This window comes from Artibeus jamaicensis, unplaced genomic scaffold, assembly GCF_021234435.1.
Source record: "Artibeus jamaicensis isolate MK-2021 breed Jamaican fruit bat unplaced genomic scaffold, CSHL_Jam_final scaffold_3307, whole genome shotgun sequence".
In the NCBI taxonomy this organism is placed as follows: Eukaryota; Metazoa; Chordata; class Mammalia; order Chiroptera; family Phyllostomidae; genus Artibeus; species Artibeus jamaicensis.
In genome coordinates this window covers 7,805,455-7,826,140 of record NW_026522040.1, presented here as the reverse complement: position 1 = coordinate 7,826,140, position 20,686 = coordinate 7,805,455, and the positions used below count along the sequence as shown (strand labels likewise).

The 20,686-nt window shown below is 42.7% G+C and overlaps 1 protein-coding gene across 1 annotated transcript in view; it reads left to right on the top strand.

Moving 5' to 3' along the window:
• The window catches only part of SND1 (staphylococcal nuclease and tudor domain containing 1), a 431,795-nt gene that overhangs the window by 228,987 nt on the left and 182,122 nt on the right, over positions 1 to 20,686 (top strand). The window contains exon 13 of the mRNA XM_037167720.2: positions 6,802 to 6,912. Within this exon, the coding sequence (XP_037023615.2) occupies positions 6,802 to 6,912 (111 nt within the window). The remainder of the gene's footprint in view (positions 1 to 6,801; positions 6,913 to 20,686) is intronic.

The window sequence follows — 20,686 nt, the reverse complement described above, 5'->3', positions numbered from 1 at the left end:
AAGTGAACGCAGTCATTGGAGATCGGAGCATAGAAGACAGTGGGTTGCAGAGGTCAAGTGTGACCTCTTGGAGGTGTCATCATACAAGCTTTTGGAAGCTGCCTGTCACTCTGTAGGACTTTTTCCTAGTTGAAAACAGTAACTTAATAAAAGGTACTTTGTTATTGTCCATTGTCTGAAGATTCTGCTCATCTAGAATTTCACTCTCTCCTTTTACAGGCTTATTTTGTCAGTTTATAAACAGCCAAGTCAAACTCAAGCCTGAAATTGTCAGGTTCCTGCCTCAAAGAGCATGGATGTTAGAGGTCTTCATATGAACCTGTAGAGGAAGAAGGCTTTTGAGCCTGTTAGCTATTTATCATTTTCCCACTTCTTTAGTATCTCTTAATGTAGAAAGCCCACATTTTCCATATACATGAGTAAAAGTGGACTTAATATTCTGAAGAAGAGTTTCCCAGTCTTCCTGGCTTCCTGTCTTCTTCCAGAACCCTGTGGTGACCTCTTCCTCCTTGCTTGTTCTAACCTAGTTGCAAAGAAAGGCGTCAGCACTGTGAAGCTTCCCTGTGGTTCAGCCCCACAGTAGAACATCCCCGTGTAGCTGAGAAGTCAGAGGAGCCATCTGGTAGGTTAGAAATCAGTATTGGAACCCTGTCAGCTGGGGATCTCCATTCCAGTACTTCTACAAGAAAGCCTGTCCTTGTGGCAAAGGAACCGCAGGTCTGAAAAGGAAGTAGAAGCAGTTTTTTGGCACAAAACATTGGAGACTTTGAGGGGCACGGGTGACAGAGGCTCAGGCTGCATGCCTGATGTCTCGTTGGGTGTGTGTTCTCTCATAGTAAATAGTTATGGGATGTGTTTTGTGCTCAGTTTATGAAATTTTGACCACAGAGCCTTGAAATTATTGTAAAGAGATCGTGTGGGCAGTATATGTATTTTTGTGCAGGTATGCACACATGATATAGGTACCTTTGCTGTAGATGATGATACTATTGTGAATGAATTGAGCTGTTAATTATCTTTTGGCTTTTTTCCTTTAACCTTGACTGAAATAGACTGTAGAGGTATTTCCTTATGGGCTTGCTTTATTCTGAATGTGTGCTCATATGCATGTTTGCCTTAAGGAAAATACTCTGCTTTTATAATCTCCATGGACATCTCAGTGACTGATAAAATGTAGATGGTTTTTAAGTGGAAAATGTTAAGCTAAAACAGCTAGATAGAGATCTATGAGCCACAGCCATTGCAAGTTACCTGTTATCCTTGTTCAGATGGAGAATGAAGGGTGTGTGTGTATTACGGTATTATATCCTCTGCCTGCTCTTTTGAAATCCTTGTCCATTTAACCCAGGTTGTTGTTTTTTTTGTTTTTGAAGTAGTGTATTTCCTTTAAATTAGCTCTATTGTTAGGCACCAAATCATGGAAGTCACAGAATGTATGAGTAAGTAAATGTATGTGTATATATAGGGGAGTCTTTTCTTTTTTTAAAGATTTTATTTATTTTATTTTTCAGAGTGAAGGGGAGAGAGAGAGGGAGAAAAACATGTGTGGTTGCCTCTTGTGCACCCTCTATTGGGGACCTGGCCTGCAACCCAGGCGTGTACCCTAGACTAGGAATTGAATGAGTGACCCTTTAATTCACAGGCCAACACTCAACCACTGAGCCACACCAGCCAGAGCAAAGGAGTCTTTTCTTATAAGTAAAAAGTTAAGGATAATGCAAGCCAGGTTTCTCACAGTCGGAGAAGGGAAGGATAAATAAATATGGAAAGGAAGAAAACTAAAGTGAATCCTGTAATATTGGATTGGGATTGTAGATATCTATGTGAACTTATGGTATGTTGGTCCAGATTTTCTAAGAAGCTGATGCCAAGATAGGACTAGATGTGCAAGAGATTCATTGGGGGAAAACTCTTCTCAGGGATCTCGATGAGGCTGGGAGACTCATCAGACTGTACTATGGGCCTTAGCCCTTTGGAGAAGTAGGGAGGCAGGGAGGGAAGGTTGAACTGGAAAAATCAGAGCTGTGGGGCAGTTAGTTCTAAGAGTTTCCGCAAAGCTGACAAGGAGTCCTCCAGCCAAAGCTGCCCATCACAGAAGTCCAAGGTCTCAGCAATTGGCCTGCCTTCGTATCTCTGCTGTGCTCATTCATTGGCTAGGAGCAGCTGGTGGGAAGTATAACCTTGGCTGAAACAGTGATGGATTTCCGAGCACAGCAGCTGGGACTGTCAGTCAGTTAGTTATGCTTCCTGCAGTCAGAGCTCTGAGAGGCGCATTTTCATGACTGCTACACGTGGTTTGCACGAGTTATAGAAATAACTGTATAGAAATAATGATGTAAATGTGGGCAGCTTAGATAAATGGTTGATTTCAGAGCTACAGAAAACAGCAGCCTGAAATGTGTTCTTGAAATCAGGAAGTGCTCAAAGAATGATGGGGACATGTCCTTAGAACATAGAAGCCTGATCAATCCAGTTCCCATCAAACAGTTTGGGAACAATTTCAGCATCAAAATAAATAATCGTAGTAGTGGATTATAACCCTTGGAATAAAATGAGATCCCATGAGTTTATACTTATCCAAATAAATAAATGAGTAACTTGGGAGCTTGACAGCTGAAAATTATATAGTTCTCAAAATACGTATTAAGTACAAACAGGAAAAAGGGTACCCTTACAGGAGAGAAGCCTGGTAGACACTATCCTGATCAAGTGAACAAAGTGGACATGAATGGTAAGTTACACATCATTGCACAGGGCGGTCACAGGAACAATACAGCTCTTCTGTGGTTTTCCTGCCAAAGATGCGTTACTTGCCTTTCATCAGAGTGAAACATCAGACAAACCAAAGTAACTGGATCACACTCTTCAGAGTGTCAAGAAAGACAGAGGAAGGGAAGAAAAAAATACCAAGGAAGTGTTCCAGATTAAGGAGATAAGAAAACTAAATGTAACACCTGATTCTGAACTAGATCCTTTTTTTCCTAAGTATTTCATTGGAACTATTGGAGCCATTAGAAGAATTTGATTAAGGTTTATGGATGGTGGTAATGTGTCCCTGTTGATATCCTGGTTCTATTCACTGGTTTTTTATAATATAGGAAAATATCCTGGTTTGTAGGAAATACACACCAACGTATTTGGGCGTGATGGTATACACCAGGTTGGTTACTTACTCTGAAATTGTTCAGAGATGGAGGGCATATACTCCATACAGTATGTGCAGTTTTTTTGTAAGTTCAGATTGTTCCAAAGTTACACACACACATACACATGCGTGCAGAGTTAAGTAATCTAGGTAATTTTAGACAATTATCTGATGTATCAATATATTGTTTGTATTACCTCCAGTCTTGGGGTGGGGGGGTTCGGAATGGGGAAGGCTGACAGAAATATGGTAAAACAATTATAATGCACTGTAAATGAAATCTACTTGAAGAATCGTATTTTCATGTATGAGCATAGAACACCTTTTCTCCATGTTGGAAAAATACTAGGACCTCATAGTTTCAAAGCTATTTTATTATTGGAAAGTATGTGCTCATTAAACAACCTGTTTGCTGTGGAAATGAGTGGGAAGGGAAGGTTTCAGTTGCTAGAGGTGCTTTGAGAAAGCTTGTATGTGAGACTTTTATTGGTTGTGATTGTAACAGGAATATCTGATCATGTCTAAGGGAAACTGTTCACTTCTAACAGAACCTAAATTTCTCTTTTAGTTTGGAAAAGCAGTTCAATCCCAGCACTAACTCTCTTTGTGATAACTTCTTGTTCGACTTCCTTTTTGAATGCCAACTGTGAATTATCCATTCAAAGCAGATATGTGTATTTGGAGTAGAATTACTGATACACTCAAGAAAGCAGAACTTTTGAATTTGTCTAAAGCAGCATAATGTCATGGCATGTAATTTAATGTTCTCTTTTCTTGCTGGGCAAATGATCAACATACTAGTGTTGGTTTCTGAGCCATCTTTGGCCCTGGGGGGAATCTCCTGACCTTTCATTACCAGCCAAAAGAAATGAATGAGAGAGTCAAGTACATGGATCTAGGCTAATTCCATTTTCTGTCTTTCTTTCATTCTGTTTAAATTCAAGTCTTAGATAATGGAGAGGAGAAAGACAGAAGCTGGTAAGGCATACTTAGAAAGCTCTTGTCCTTAATTCTATTCTCGGCAAGCTCAGCTAATATGTACTTAGGATAATAAATAATGTTCAGTGCTGTATTTCCAAAATGATTAGGTGTTATTCTGATTTCATAGAGTAGCTCAAAAATTTCAGGAGGTATTAAAACAAAATTATAAGACTGTGTTGTGATGCACACATTGAAAAAATTATCCTAAATGAGTTAAATTATTTCATCCAGGAGATATTTACTGTCTACTTTATGCCAAGTGTGGTGCTGGTCCCTGTGGTACACAGCAAGAACGAGGCAGCCTTGCTCTCTCAGCCCTCGTAATGAGAACGGAAGATAGACACTGAGGGAGTTATCGTAGGGGAGCCACATCAAGAAGAAAATACATGTGATGTGACTCTCACACGCCTAACTCATAGTAAATGCCCGGTAATGATGGTTGTTATTATTCTTTCATGTGTTTGTACTCTCCTCACTGCTAAGCACCAGTGCCACAACTGTTCCTCCAGGAGAAATCTGTAATTAGGGATATGAAGCTAAGAAAATATGGCTTCAGAGAGAAAGGAGAGGAGGGGAGTAGGCAGGGTGTGGAGTTAGGAATCGGAGGCTTTACCTGGTTTGTGGACATTTGCTGACCGGATACTGCGGGCAACAGCCATGAAGGGGTAGGGGATGATGGTGCCCTTGGTTCTCTGCTGGCCATGCCAGAATTCAGTAATTCCATGAATTGATTTGAGCATCACTAACAGGAGTGGATCATAAAACATTTGTGCTGTTTTGCTTCATATTCTTTAGCTTTTCAGATAGAAGCTTGTCTGTGCGAATTTTTTCTACCCTGCTTTGTCATTCCAGCTTTATCCTCCAGACCCCATGTATTGACTTTAAAATGTCAGTGCTCAGTAATTCAAAATGCAGTAACAAATATGTCTTTGTTCTTCTGGCATTTCAAGTCGCTCAGACTTCTCAGCCTGTCACAAGTGGAGCTGTCCCCCAGTCTTCCCTCTGGCTCCTCAGTGGGTGGAGCCTCTCTGCTGCCCTGTTGGGGTTTCATGGTGACACCCTGAAGTTAGTTAAATTTTCACCATATATCAACATCTACATCTGCTGACTTGGGGCTGTTGGCATTCTTCATACTGCCAAACCCAACTCTGTGATAATGACAGCGTTTGCCAGCATGCTTATGCGGTGACTCAGGAGGCAGGGTGGCCAGCAGAGCAGCCTCTTTGTGGGAGTGGATTTTGAGAAGTGCTAATTCCGTGGCGGTTTGGAGATATTAATATCATGCTGGCACTAGATAAACAGGCGGCAGAGGGGCACAAAACGAGAAGAAAGTCAGCCACAGCATCTTTTCCTCCTTCCCCTTCCTGCACATATTATTTTGTTTCCTAGACTTGTAAAAAAGTAAGTTGCTGGGTTTTAATGAAGAGAACCCTTGCTTTAAGAGGCTTAAACATGCACATAAAGTTGTTAGTTCATCTCCCAGCATCTCCAAAGTTTGAGTCTCTAAGAACACCAGTGTGTTAAGGGTTAACTCCATTTCCAAACAACACTAATTTGTAGCATATGGTACAGTAGTCTATTGCTTAGCGTCCCCCCTCCCTGAAGGGCAGCTAACCAGATGGTTTGAGCGGGGACGCTCATGTAATTATGACAGACACAAAGAAAGACATAACCACCACTCTCCCCCAATAATATCATGCCTCTTAAATTCTGCTACCCGCTGCAGGTGAGTTTTGAAAATTTGTTTTTGTCGTTCGATTGCTTTACATCAAGATCCCTTCCCAGGATGGGGCATAAACGTGCAGATATGAGACATTAGTTGTCCAAGAGTCATGTCCAATGCGCTTTTCTCTAGTTAGATGTAGGTCACTTAGAGTGGAGCCTCTTTCTAATCCTGGTGAAAGAACGAAGATTCAACATAATTGAGAAGTTTAATGGTTCTCATTTATATATTCAGTAGTCCTTAAAGGACTATTTGGAGTATTGCTGTTTGGAGTATTACTCCAAAGCTGGTCATCTCAAAGAGTTTATTTGTTCCTCCATTTTATGCCATTTTCATAAAGAACTTTTATTCCACTGCAGCACCTTCCTGCCCACCCCCACTCCCCTCCAATTCATTCACAGCCTCACCTTCTGCACTACCTTCTGGGTGGGAGAGCCGCAGTCGGGAATTCTGATGATAAGAGAAGCATGCCAAGTGTTATGTTAAACCAATGTTTCTGACACTACCAAACTGGAGCAAGACATTTTCTAGTTATAGTATAGGCTAGAAAGGAGATTTTAAAAAATTTAGGTCATGCTTTTATGTTTTTTTTCTAAATCTGTGTATCTGATGTTTTAGAGCAGACTTTTCTTGAGGGTAGTGGCTTGTTTATAACATTCTGTAAATAGCCTGGCCTAATGTGTGCTTCTAACAGATATTTTCTGCTCGTTTTTATGTATAGATTGATACAGCATCTGACTGTACTAGACAAAAAAATGCTGAGCCAGGGAACTGTGTTATTCCATCTTGTATTTGGATTTCTAGCTTAGTAATTCATTGCTCTTAAAGTCCTCAGCTTCTCCCTCCCTCTACCAGGACGAGTTAAGACCTCCAGGTGCTAATTGTTATTATTTCCGTTGACTGAGTCCCATATGCATCGCTAGTGCTCACTGGCCTATCTTTTCTGTTGCAGAAACATTGCTGAGGCCCTTGTCAGCAAAGGTCTGGCCACGGTGATCAGATACCGGCAAGATGATGACCAGAGATCCTCTCACTACGATGAGCTGCTTGCTGCAGAGGCTAGGTGAGACAAATAACCACTGAAGTAAACCATTGGGATCCACAGCCCCATTCTCCCCGGTCCACAATTTCCTGCCTAACCCCGAGCAGCAGAACGTTACGAGAAATAATATGCTGAGAAAACTTGTGTTCTTTTATTAGAGTTTTTCCCTACGAAAAGAAAAGGGGCTCACTTCAAACTTGCTGTCAAACCTTGATTAAGTACACTTGGCCTCTGTTTTTAAAATCTGCATAATCGGTATATATCAGAGATGATCTTCCTATGTAGATCAAGTACCGTATAAGATACCCTTGTCACCACTGCTGTCATCATTCCCTGGGACTAACGGTGAAGCCCTGCTTTTGTGTACAGGACACTTGCCTCTACTTCTTACCTCCAGAGACCTCTGCTCCCTAACCCTCCCGTTTATCACCTCTGGGCCTTTTGTCATGTTCAAAGGAAATGAAAACATTTATTAGGAAATGAGTTTTGCCTTCACACTTCTGACAGCTGGCAGGAGGGCATTTGAAAAGCCCTGTGACATTTTACTTTTGTCCTTTATCCCTGTGGCTGGTTGCCCCAAGGACATGTATTGTGCTTGGCAATATTTCTTACCAGCAACATTCCTCAAGGCTTTTACTCACTGAGACATGTGTCACTGAATGGTGCAGGTAGTTAAGTGTTTCCCAGACTTCCCAGGAAACAGAACAAGGACTGAGCTACCATTGCTGAACTGACTTGAAAGCTCAGCAGACTGCTTAAACTTGACCAAAATATATCTATTGTTTCAAAGTGACTGCAGATGCATGCTTCACTCGGCCATTTTTCTGCCGTCCAGTGCTTATTTAGTTTCAGAAGTATGATAATTGCCAGGTTATGCTCTATAGTTAGAGGACGAATGAGTTTGGGCACACTGTTATGTATACTTCAGATGTTGTTATTGAGGTCATTTGTCTTGCTCTTCGGCCCAGAACATTGCCCTGCCTGCCATGTGACATTTATCTCTCACACATGTCACGTCCTGATGGACAGAGCATCTGTACAATGTCACACAGAATGTCAGCTAAGAAATCAGTTTGTCAGTCTGCCGCAGCTTTTTGAATTCTTTCTTGTGCGCTTTTCCACAAGAAAGCCTACAAGTCAATGGACTCTTTAGTCAAGGACCTAATTCTTGAGCACACAGAATTCAGTGAAAACACCACTATCTTTTGTTGTTAAAGGCTCATTAATGGTCAGTATAAAGTAATATGGTATGGAGTCCATAAATGGTTTTTCTCTAATCCTTCCTCACTTCCTCATTTTTCTCTCCCTGCCTATGTTATCACTAAATCAACTGGGCTGAAAGAACCCATCGTGGGAAATGTGGCTTCACATCTCTTAAGTGCTATTTGATGATCTAGTTACTGTAGCAAAATGGACAATGATTAGACGATACTTAAGGTGGGATTGGCAGAGGGTGGGGGGGTCCGTGCTGTGTACGCTCAGCTTGATCTTGTAGTAACGTGAAAAACAGGCTGTGCGTTCCCAGAGTAGCAAGGGCACTTAACAGTGCCGTGAGATCCAGAGTCCTGTTTTCTGCCCTGGGTTCTCTCTGCCACTAGTGGGTGTTTAATTCTGACCAGTAGGTGAGTGTGAAAATAATTCTCATAGCTGCTCTGGAAAGTGAAGCCACAACAAGCTCTCTGATTGTGCTGTTGGAAGTAGCTATGTTGTGCACTAATGTTTAATGGGTATGCATAGAGAGCGAAATTTTTTTTTTTTAAGTTTTAGGTTTTAAGAAGAAAACAGCCTCTTTAGTCTAGTACTCATTTGGGGCTGAAGGAATGTACGGTAACAAGATGTTTGCCTGCTAAAGCAGTGAGCTGCCTGGAGCTAATTGTGTTGAGCCATTGCTTTCAGACTGATGGTGAAAAAACTGGCTTCAGGGTCACTGCTCTGTTGCAGGTTGAGTAAACGGAGAAATTGACTGCTTCCCCAGACCCATGAGGCACTGCTCCGAGGCAGTAGAGACCTCATACAGATGTAGAAGCAGTGGCCGGCCTGAACTGTGAGTTTTCCTTTGGAGCAGTATGGTCACTGGGCCTCCGAATGGCAGCCCAGCGCCCTCTTCTAGACGCTAACCCCCAGCGAGAGGAATTAAGACCTGGGAACAACTGCACCACCTGCCAGATAGGAGCTTTTGTAGCCATTAAAAAAATATTTTCCGTGTAGAATGATCTCTCCCCATTTTAAATGATAAAGTTGGCCTCACTTCAAGACCCCCGTATTTTCTGACACACTGCTTTATTTTGGTTCGCCGGCAACTTGAAGTGCTACATTCCCCGTAACATACTCCTCGTTCCCCCTGAGCATTCTCGATTTCTTCTGTCACATTACAGCATGTCAAACTCTTTCTACATGCTTCTTCTGCCTTTATCCTGCCTGTCTGTTGAATATTATGGGAGTTTAGGGTTGTTTTCCCCAAGATAGACTAGCTGTATTTTTTTCCAGTTGAACTCTGCCTTGTAATTTTGTGCCTGTGTCACTGGGCTTCCTCTATCTCCCAGCGCAGTGTCCTCTGCAGATCTCATTAGCGAGTTGTTTATGCCCTCCTCCGCCCTGAATAGAACCCCTTGACAAGAATGGCTTTGGTGTCGACCTCAAGTCTCTCACTGCGTTGACTGTCGCTTAACTGTCTTTTGTTTGTCATCCTTTAGCCACTTTTTAATCTTCAGTGATTGTGTACTGAACCAAGCCAGTTTCAATTAATTTCCCAAGTAAAATTTCTTGAGATACTGTGTCTAATGCAAAGGCCAAATTAATAAAATCTACTGTGTTCATATCCTTCAGTTTGGAACTTGTTTGTTAAATAATAAGTGGTTCTTTAGGCCATCCCCTCAAGGGTATTGATTCCAAGGATGTCTCTGTCTCTGATTCCTGGATCTCTGTGTATCACGAGTGATACCAGCCTCGTGCCCAGTGCTCCTCCATTGACTTTACTTTTCAGAGCACTGCTTGGTCATTAATCCTTTTAGAGAAACACTACAAGCTTTGAGGAAAGCGCAGCCTGTGAAGTCCGACTTAACCCGGTTAGTGGACCTGCCTGCCCAGGAGCTGATGAGCTTTCACAGGGCTGTGCGGCACTGCTTCCTCTGCAAAGTGGGTATGATCTGCCAGCCTTTCTCAGGTCATCTGATGGGAGCTCAGGAAGTGTTGCATTATGCATCCATCGGGAGACCAGGTGAGCCTGAAGAGGAAGGAGATTACCAATTTGCAGTCTGCTTACTGCTTCCAAGCATACTCACCCGCCTCCAGAAGCACGCTCACACCACTTCGGCAGCTCTGTCCAATTTGTCAGCCCTTCCAAGCTCCTTCATGTAGACGCCTGTCTGCTCTTGGGAAACCCTTGTGCCTCAAATACATGGCACATCTAGAGGAAGCCTAATCTTTTTTGTTCCAAGGATAAATAAGTCCCTAATTCCCAACGTGTGAACCTTCCTTTCTAGTTCAGTTGTCTGTCATCAGCTGCCTCCTCTCTCGTCACCTCGTGTCCTGGCGAGATAAGGTTGTGGCGTTTTTGTGTGTATTCTCAGGCCTTGCTCTCCTCTGGGCTTCATTGAAAAGCCCTCGATTTTGTCTGGGGTTCTGAGAGCTCTAGTGTATGTTGTTCTTATTTTTAGCAAAAAGAACTTAGCAGCTAACGCACACTTCTTGGTGACACTCCTGAACTTGGTTCTTCTTTTTAAGGACATCATGTGGGCTCTTTTAGGGAATGTGACACATTATGTCTTTTATGCTCCATCCTAATTTTTCATTTCTACGTGTTGACTTTGCAGCATTCCCAGTTCTCGGTTAACTTTGGTTTGTCTCAGTCCTCTGGCCTGCCGCATCCCTAAATCTTGATGGGTGGACTAAACTTAAGACAGGGCTTTGACTCCCTCAGAGAATCTCATGTCCTTTGGACGGATTTCTAAGATACTGAGTCATTATCAAGATCCATCTTATTTTCTGAGGTGTTTGTATACTCTGTACCATACATTTGTTATACCACATCCAGTATGATTTTAAACAGGCTAGACTGTGAATTTCCTTAGTGTTCTAGAAGTCGTCCAGGTGGGCTTTTGTTGAGCTTATCATGGACACTGAAGAAGAGCTGGTGGTGCTGGGAATTAATCAAAGCCTGCCGTGTGCTTTGCTTTTCTTGGACACGCATACCTGGGGACAATTATCTGTGTGCCTTTTTCAAAAGCCACCAGTAACTATATTTTAAAATGTAATACTTAAGGTTTCCTAGAAACTGTTAGCCTCTGTGGCTCACTGCAGGAAAACACTGAAGTTGGGGCTTTATTTCTTTAAGGCACCTCTTAATCCTGAGATTTTGTGATATCAAGATAGGACATATGTATTCAGAAAAGAAAGTGATGCCCCAGCTTGACTGTGGGAAAGCAGTTATTTTGAACAGCCTAGTGTCCTAGCCAATTTAAATAAATTTAGAGTCCTTCTGGACATACCTAATGACCTTAGGGTTATCTTGGGAGAAGAGAAAAGGTCAGGCTCTCTCTTATCTTTCCTTGTGTTTTCTATTTCTTGCCCAGCACACTGCAGATTAAGAGAACTGTGGTTTTGTCTTCCACCTTTTTTGGGAAGCACGTAGGAGCCTGCCCCTTTCTCAGCTCTGCCTTGGCTTTCTCTCTTCCCAGGGCCCACAAGGACCGTTTTCTGATTGAGCAACCCTGCAACATTTCCTTTTTTAAAAAATAAAAACCACCAACTAGTGCTCCTGCCTTGCTGACTTCTGCATCTCCAGGCTGCAAACCCCATCAGCGCCAGTCCTTGATTAAAGTCCTAGCAACCTGTTTTTTAAGTAAGAGTCTCTCTTGGTGATGTAATTACATAGGGCCATGATGGGCCTACCAATTTCCATGCATTTGTAGCAGTGACTTGTAAAGGTATGTTGCTTTTCAGTGCTGCTGGGAAGTGCTTTCAGTACTACTGGGAAAGACGTTCTTGGCCTGCCATTTTTTCTGATTTATAAAAGTTTTTCCCTAAAAATTTCAATGAGAGAAAAAAGTAGCTTTTTAAAGAAAGATCTTATTTATTCATTTTCAGAGTGATGGGAAGGGAGGGGAAAAGAGAGGGAGAGAAACATCAATCCATTTGCTTCTCACACACCCCCAACTGGGAACCTGGCCTGCAACCCAGGCATGTAACCTTGACAGGGAATTGAACTGGTGACCCTTCGGTTTGCAGGCCTGTGCTCAGTCCAGTGAGCCATACCAGCCAGGGCACCCAACTTTTTGTTAAGGTCCTGCCTCTCTGCATCTTTAATTAAATTGGCGTTTATAGTATTGATTATGAATGTACTGTGAAGACTTGCCAACACTTTATGCTGCAACATAAAAATCTCTAACTTTGGTATTCTTAAGTGCAGGAGCTCAGTACTATGAGTTTGACACAGTACTGATTTGTTAAATATCTTAATAACAAGCAAGTTTCATCTGCATACCAATCCAGTGAGAAAATTGGTGTTGAATTTGAGTGCGTGTTTAAAATTTTTAGAACTAATATATCCTATCACAGGGTGTAGATTACATGAGTTAACCAGTTCTCCAAGAAAGCAAATCATTCCTCTATTGGGAACAGTTGTTCAAGGCTAGTTTATTTTGTATGTGATAACTTTGCATTTGTTTCTTTTCTTTATTCTCATTTTTATGAGTGTATCTTGGTGCCTAGGCATTGGGGATAATAGTGGTTTAAAAAAAAAAAGGCAATAGACTCCAGCCTTACAAAGTATGCAGTCCCAGAGGGACAGACATTAAATAACTTTAAGACTGTCTCTAGATACTGCTATTTTTTCTATTTCTTCTCTTTTCTTACCTGTTTTCTTAGCCCCTCCTCTCTTCTCCCTCTGTGTTGTTAACACTGCCTGCCGTACATCTTTTTTATTCCATCTCTCATTTCTATTAAATTTTCCCAGGAGAGCATCTCCTTGAAATTCATCTCTTCTCTCCAGCCTCTGTTCTCATCTTCTCAATAGTTTAATGACACAGCTTTAAATAAACCAAGATTTCTCACTTTCAATCTAATGACCTCTACAAGTGAAATTTCTTTTTGTATAAAATTAGATCCTACTGAATAGTGTTAAAAACAGAGCTTTGATTTAGAGTTTTTCTCTTTCCTTCTCTTATAATTGTAGATTCCTATAACACCAGGATACAGTGGGGTTTTTAGCCCACGCTTCATAGAAAGCTGGAGTTGGGTGAATTACCTTCTGCCCTCTTTACTCAGCTGCATTATGTCAGACCAGTGCAGGTTGGAAGCCAGTGCAGAGGAAGGAGGCTCTTCTTTCTCTTAAACATGCTGATGGCTTCCTTCTCTTAACCCTGGAGGTGCACACCCCACTACATTTTGGGCTCACAGTTAGGTGCCACGGTCAGGAGGTTGCTAATGGGATACAGCACCTGTCAGTGCGGGGTGTTTCACTGTTGGGGAATAGGGTAGATCAGCTATTGCAAGAGCCTGTGATAACAGGAAAATGCATTAAAAGAGCTGGTGTGGGGAAGTGATTGGACGACACAGCTGAATGTGGGGAAATTTAGCTTTTCCCTTTCTTCAGAAAAGATGATGCACTCAACATCCAAATAGCAGTAATCAATCTGCATTTAAGGCAGCACAAATGGCCACTTCTGGAGCACTGTATAATGTTTCCATTTCCAAATAGTTTTCTCCTTCAGGATATTAAGAGGATCTGTTCACTCTTCATCCTATCCTTCTGTTCCCTTCCTACCCCCAGTTCCTCTGGTAGAACTCACGCTGTCAGACTTACCTTGATGACTAGTGTGAGGGGGTTGGGATAAAGTTGGAACCCATTATGTTTTTCTTCTATTTTGAATACAGAGCCGCTGGTGGTTCTGCCAGGTCCTGGTCAGATAATGAACTCGTAGTCAGAAATAGACCTCCTTGCCTGATCTTTTTGGTAATTATCAATCCGCACTTGTTCTGTTCCTTCGGAGGAACAGCCGTAGCTGATTGGGTTTGTCGGTCTCCCTGCACCACGCCCCACCCCACCCCACCCAGTGCAGCTTCGGCCACTCGTCTGCCCGCAGCACCTTGGCTATTCCCTTTCGTCTCACCGCTCTCTTGACTAAATGGCTCTCCCTCCTTTCATACCAGTCCTAAATATTTGAGGTTCAATATGTATTTCAAAATACATTTGAAGATTTTCATCCTGGGAATATAATTTTAATCCTACTTTGGATTAAAGTAGTTTGTAACAATGGAGTGATAACACTTGACCCTTGACTCTTCTCAATGGCTTATAACTTGACTCCCTAAACCAGTCATTCTCAACGTGTGGTTCCAGACCAGCAACGTTATTGACACTTGGGTTCTTGGTTAGAAATGTGAATTCTAAGGTTTCTCTAAAACTGTCCACACCCCAGACCTACTGAGTCAGAAACTCTGGAGCTGAGTCCCAGCAATTGCTTAAAACATCGTTCAGGTGACCCTGATGCACACTAAGGTTGAAGAACCACCACACTAACCTGTAACTCCCCAGAGACCACTGTAAAACAAATCACAGTAGGTGTCCTTCTATGCCAGATGAATAGTCTTAATGCAATTAGAATTAGAGTCCTTGTTGTAAGTAACAGAGAGTACGGCATGGAATGAACAGGCTTTGGATTTCTTTGCATGCATCTGTCCTCACAGTGCCTTCCCTTCCCTGTGGTGACAGCCCTCCTTGTTCCCTCAGGTCAGTCGAACAGCTTGAACAGCTCGTTACTCCCCCTGACTCTTATCTCTGTCCCCTTCCTCATACTCTGCATTCACGGCCTTTTAATTCGACTCCTTTTGAGTAGCTTTCACCAGCTCTTGGCTAATTTAATGTGAAATCATCTTGAGGGTTGCTGTGCTTGCTTGATTTAGTTCATCTGCAGTGAGATGTGGCTGAATGGGTCAGAGGGCTGAGTCTCTATCACTGATGTCCCTATCCTACTTTGCTGTAAGGCTTGGGAATCTCTCAGGAGGACTATAGTTTGAATAATTAATCACTGATACATCAATGCATAAACAGAATTTTATAGCTACCGGTGAAGGGGAGATCCACTTCATAGCTTTCTTTCATTTGCAGGATTCTTAGCATCTGAATTTCTTATAAACTCCTTCATGCATTTCTGTTTTATCCTAAGCTGCCGCTGACTCCCCACTTCAGCTTCGGGCTCAGAAGTTGAAATGTGTAACTTCTCATTCCTTTGCCTCTGCATCAGGTTCAGGGATCCAAATTTCTGGTGGCTGTCAGTGAATCTTTTCCAGCAGGTCCCAGTAAATGTAGCTCACATTGGAAAAACCATATCCCCACAGTAAGTCTTGCTTTTCACTCAGTCAGAAGACATTAACATTTTCTCTGACTTGTTCATGTTATAATAACAAATACATTATCAGGCGCATTGGGGATATAAACAGAAATATACATTCTGTGGGGATTTGGAGGAGCAAGTAAATAATTGCAAGTATAATTGTGTGAGAATGGAGATGTAAGTGGGTGTCTGGGATGCATGGGGAAGGAGCACCTAAATCAAAGGCTTAACCACAAATAGAACCTATGAGGCAAGGCGTGTTCTGTTTGGAAATAGAAAATAGTAGTGCTGCGCTGTCCTGTGACACAGCAGTTGCACTTCTATGAAATTTTCCAAAGGAAGAAATAGCAAGACACCCAACAGTATATTTGAAAGGTATTTTTTGTGACATTATATATATTACTAGAAGTATTATATTTACATAAATATGTAGCAGTGGGCAGTTGATTAAATTATGGGACATGGATCCATATGATGGCTTTATTTGCAGCTATTGAAAATGATGTAAGAGAGATGCAAATGAAAGCCACAATGAAATACCACTTCACACGGGTCAGAATGGCCATCATAAACAAATCAACAAACAAGTGCTGGTGAGGATGTGGAGAAATGGGAACCCTAGTGCACTGTTGGTGGGAATGCAGACTGGTCCAGCCACTGTGGAAAACAGTATGGAATTTTCTCAGAAAACTACAAATGAACTGCCTTTTGACCCAGCAATTCCACTGCTTAGGACTATATCCTAAGAGCCCTGGAACACCAATCCAAAAGAACCTGTGCACCCCAGTGTTCATAGCAGCACAATTTACAATAGCCAAGTGCTAGAAGCAACCTAAGGGCCCACCAGGAAATGAGTGGATCAAAAAACTATCGCCCATTTACACAATGTAATACTATGCAGCAGAGAGAAAGAAGGAGCTTCTACTCTTTGCAGCAGCATGGATGGAACTGGAGAACATTATGCTAAGTGGAATAAGCCAGGAGGTGAGGGACAAATACCATATGATCTCACCTTTAAGGAGAACATAATCAAAAAAGGAAAAAAAGCAGACAAAGTATATCCAGAGACATTGAAATTAAGAACAATCTAACAATAGCCAGAGAGGAGGGGGGAGGAGACAATGGGGGGAAGGATTTTCAGGAACAACTATAAAGGACACATGGACCAGATGAAGGGGGAGGGTGGAAGCAAGGGAGGCAGGTGGGTTTGGCTGGGGTGGGCAGGAGTGGTAAAGGGGGAAAATGCTGACAACTGTAATTGAACAACAAAATAATTTTTAAAAAATGATGTAAAACGTTATTGTTTCTGGGGGTGGAGAGACTGCAAAACATTTTCCACATTTTTCTTGAAGTACAAGTGGGTGGGCCTATGTATTTAAGTACTTAGAAATTATGTTAATGATAGCTTTATCTTGGAATAGAATTAATGAATCGTTGTAACACCAAATTATTTTCCTGGTGGCCATTTTGGCCTTTGTGATCGAGACGTGAGAAACTAAAGAACCAGTGTCATTGAGGCACTTTGAAGCTGCATTGCACCTGATCTCACCTTTCTGAGGCCTTGTCCTCTCAAGAATACTTTAGACTGATATCGACCGTTTCTACCCAGAGCTAATAGTCCTGTGGCCCTAGTCAGGGCCAGCAGGTTTGTTTGTTGGTGTCTCCCGTCAGTCTAGCACTGGGCTGCCTGTTCTCCGGTGGTTCTCCGCCACTGAGCGTGGTTTTCCCTCCTCTCTCTACTAGGAACCGAAGATCCGTTGTCACACCTGGCACAATAGCATGGGTCTTCATTTCTTCTTATATTAATTTTACGTGAAATGATATTTCTTGATTCACTGCCTTGTAATACCTACTGAGTCATTAGCCTGCCCACCTCCCCTTGGCTGTAGGACTCAATTTCCTCATTTCCAGTCTGTATAAGCTCCATCTTTTCTTTCTTACCAGTAATTCTGATTTTGTTGAAAATGCAGCCACATAATCTTAGCACCCCCACCCACCGTTCTGCACCTGTGCCTGCTCTGTATCTTATTCTCTGAGTGTCAGGACCCTGTTGCTTCCTCCAGCTGGCAAGGAACCAGTAGAGAGGCCAAAGGAATCGCGTATTGCTGCTGTGTTTCATTGATGCCTGTGTTTGGTTCATGCGGAAACACTGCCTTTATCAGTGTGCCCTGAAACACAGTGAGAGGAGCCTTCGAAGTTTAGCAACTTATTCACTCTTTGCTCTGCTTTTTAACCTCTCCCGTATTGTTTAGTAGGAGTTTCGTACAATCCTGCCACTTGGTTGTGTTATTGTTCATTGTTTACGGTGGTCAGAGTTTTGTTCCCACTCACTGCCATTCACATTGTTACCTGTTTCTGTAGTTCTAGGAGACTTGCTGAGGGAGAGGCGATGCTTTCACCCTTGGTGCACCTCTGCTTCTGTTCAGAGGCCAGGCTCTTCTGCCCTGACCACTCCAAGTAAAACCAGCGCGCCTGAAAGCATGCGCATTTCCTGACACGGCATCCAGAAGAGCCAGCAAGCCTCGCTCTTCCGCCCTGCGGTCACTTTGGCATTATCCATGTCTCCAACCTGAAAGACTTTCAGTGTTCTGCATTAGTCAGCCACCAGTCATTTGTTCAGCTTTACTAGGCACACAATAACTGAACTAGATGCCCTGGGTTTATAGAACTATGTGAACAGAGCTCTGTGTTAAATACGATAGCAAATATTAAGGGCAGGATCCTAACCCTCAAAGGGCCTGAATTCTAGCCGTGGAAATGAAGATGAACACATCGTGCACTTTGAAAGTAATATATTGCAGTTTATAATTATATGCTGAATTCATCCTGCCCCCCCATATGTATATTTATATCATTTCACTACCATTTCAAAGTCATGTGTAAATACTCCCATTATACAAACTGCAGCTTACTTCGGATCTCAGGTAAAGAATTCCTGGTGTGGTAACTGTAAGTCCTTTTTATTCTATACTTTGGGCCTGGAAGGATACACATAGTGAATGACTTTCGTTCACTGAGTTGGAGAAAATGGGCCTACCTGGATTAGAAGGAGTAACATAGAAACCGTGTGAAGATATAAACTGGGGCCACATAGTAGGGGGTCCCAGAGAGCCAAGCACTAAAATTCACGCTTGCCACCATAGGCTGGTGGTTTTTTTTAAGTGAAGAGCAAAATGATCAAATGGGTTTTTGTGAGAAGTCATACAGCAGTGGGACACAATGTTGAATCAGAGTAGTTGCAGCATCAAAAGGGATTGATTGAATCCAGTTAAAATATTCTTGATGTTATCTTGGAATAAACTGGTGAGGATCTGGCCCAGTGGGGTTGCAGAAGGGCCAAGTGAGTACAGTTAGGAAGGAGGGAAGTATGGGATGTACGCAATGAAGCAGAAACTGAGTTAGGAACGTTTTGGTTTCTAGTTACCATGAAAGCATTGTTTAAGGGAAATTACGGATTCGGGAGCTTCTGGTAGCTCTACAGCTTTCAGCTCTCCAGCTTCCTTTGCCACATTATTTCCCTGCTAATTCTCTGTTGTATGCCATTTTTGCTTTCCATCACTTCATTTTCTTTATAAATGAAACCATTTCTTTTTGTGAAAATATTGGATGCTCCTACTCCTCAGAAAAATTCACATACATAATTTTCTCATTTTAGGGTTCATGGATACTTTGAGCATTCCATGTGTGAAGCTCACTCCAGGTTAAAAATTCCTGATGTGACAGCTATTTTATGGTTGGCATTAGGCAGCATCGAACTGTAGATCCTTTGACTTTCTTTTAGTCTCACAAGAAGATTTGTTCAGAATGACAACCTACCATCACTGAATTGAGATTGAGATTATGGTCTGTTGGCTTGGTGGCCCAATATGAACTGTTTAGGAGTCAATGGTACCTTGAAGAGGGTTGGTCTGTAGGTTTTCCTGTCTGAGTAAGGAACCCCAAAACTTAAAGAGCAAACTCGATTTCATCGCATAAAGCAGGGGTGTCAGACTCATTTCCCCTGGGGGGCCACCTCAGCCCATGGTGTCCCTCGAAGGGCTGAATGTAATTTTAGGACTGTATAGATGTAACTGCTCTTTAACTAGGGGCAAGGAGCTCAGTGCTGCCGCAGGGTAGGAACGAGGTGAAGGGCCGATGCCGCCCATGGCCTTGTGTTTGCCATGCATGGCATAGAGTGCGCTGACGTTCTGACCCTGTCGTGCGAAGGCGGTGAGGGTAACCTTGTTTAATAGCTGAGGGTTTTATTATCAAGTGCGGAGGCAGGAGCGTCTCTTGTGTGGGAATTTTAAACCTTGCTGTTTAAAGAAAGAAGAGTGTTTCTAGTGATTGGAATGAAATTCTCCCACAAGTATAGCTTCCGAAGGCTTCTAGAAGCAACCTAGAAAGCTGAGTTTTAATTTATCTCCCGACCTTTACCCCTTTGTGTGAATGGGGACATATGCTCACTTTTCCTGGCTGGTGATGATTTCTGTCCGTTATTGACACCACTGGTCTTTGTCATCTTTGCACTGCTGCTTCCCGGAGACAAAGCCTCTGAGAGGAGCAGGCTGTGTTCTGCCCCACTGCTTCCTTTCTGCTGGCTGGCCTGAGCACCAGCCTGCCTTTGTAAGAAAGCAGCTATTAAGCAGACACAGCAGGAGAAGTTTAGAAGTCAGGAGTTTCATTCCTTGCCTAATGAAAAGGAATGTTGAGCTGTGGTTGCAGCCTGCAGGGAGAGGGAATGTGGGGAGGGGTGCTGGTATTTGCTTTGTGGAGCAAGTTATCAGTGGAAGCAGACCTGCTAGCTGACCGCCCTCCCGTGTCTCAACGACAGAACTCCCCAGACCTATCCCACGGAAACTGGGTTATGTAAGATGCACAGGGAAGTAGCGACAAGGCAGCAGAACCCGGGTCTTGACCGTACCATTTATTCTGCTGTTAGGAGGCAGTCATGTCCTATGGCCTCCTGGTCCTGGAACAGAGATGTCCACCACAGCGCATTCCCTTTGGCAAAGAACGGGGCAAGCGTGCCACTCTCGGTGTTTACTCCTTTCCTCTCTGAGATACGTGCATGAATTTCTACACTGGGCACTCCCCCAGTTACTGTCTTAACAAAAAGCTCTTGCTGTGGCATTATTAGCCTTGTGTCAGGCAGAGGGAGGAGTTCTGGGGATGACTCACCCAGGTCATCTCTGCAGCAGTATGGGAACAAGAACCAAAGCAACCCCAGCACAGGGGAGGAGACCCAAACGGAATTATATGCCGTGTAGCTCATTTCTCAGAGAGCCCTCACATTCTGCAGCCTGGGTCCAGTGTACTGCTTATATTTCAGAGTGCTCTGTAGGCGGGCATTGTTTGTACTTAGTGTTTATGAATTATTAACTTTTAATTTTGCCAACAACGAGAACTGTTTCTCAGTTTATATATATTATAGTATTACTCTCTTGCCACCTCTTGAATGAACCTGAACTGATTTAATTTAG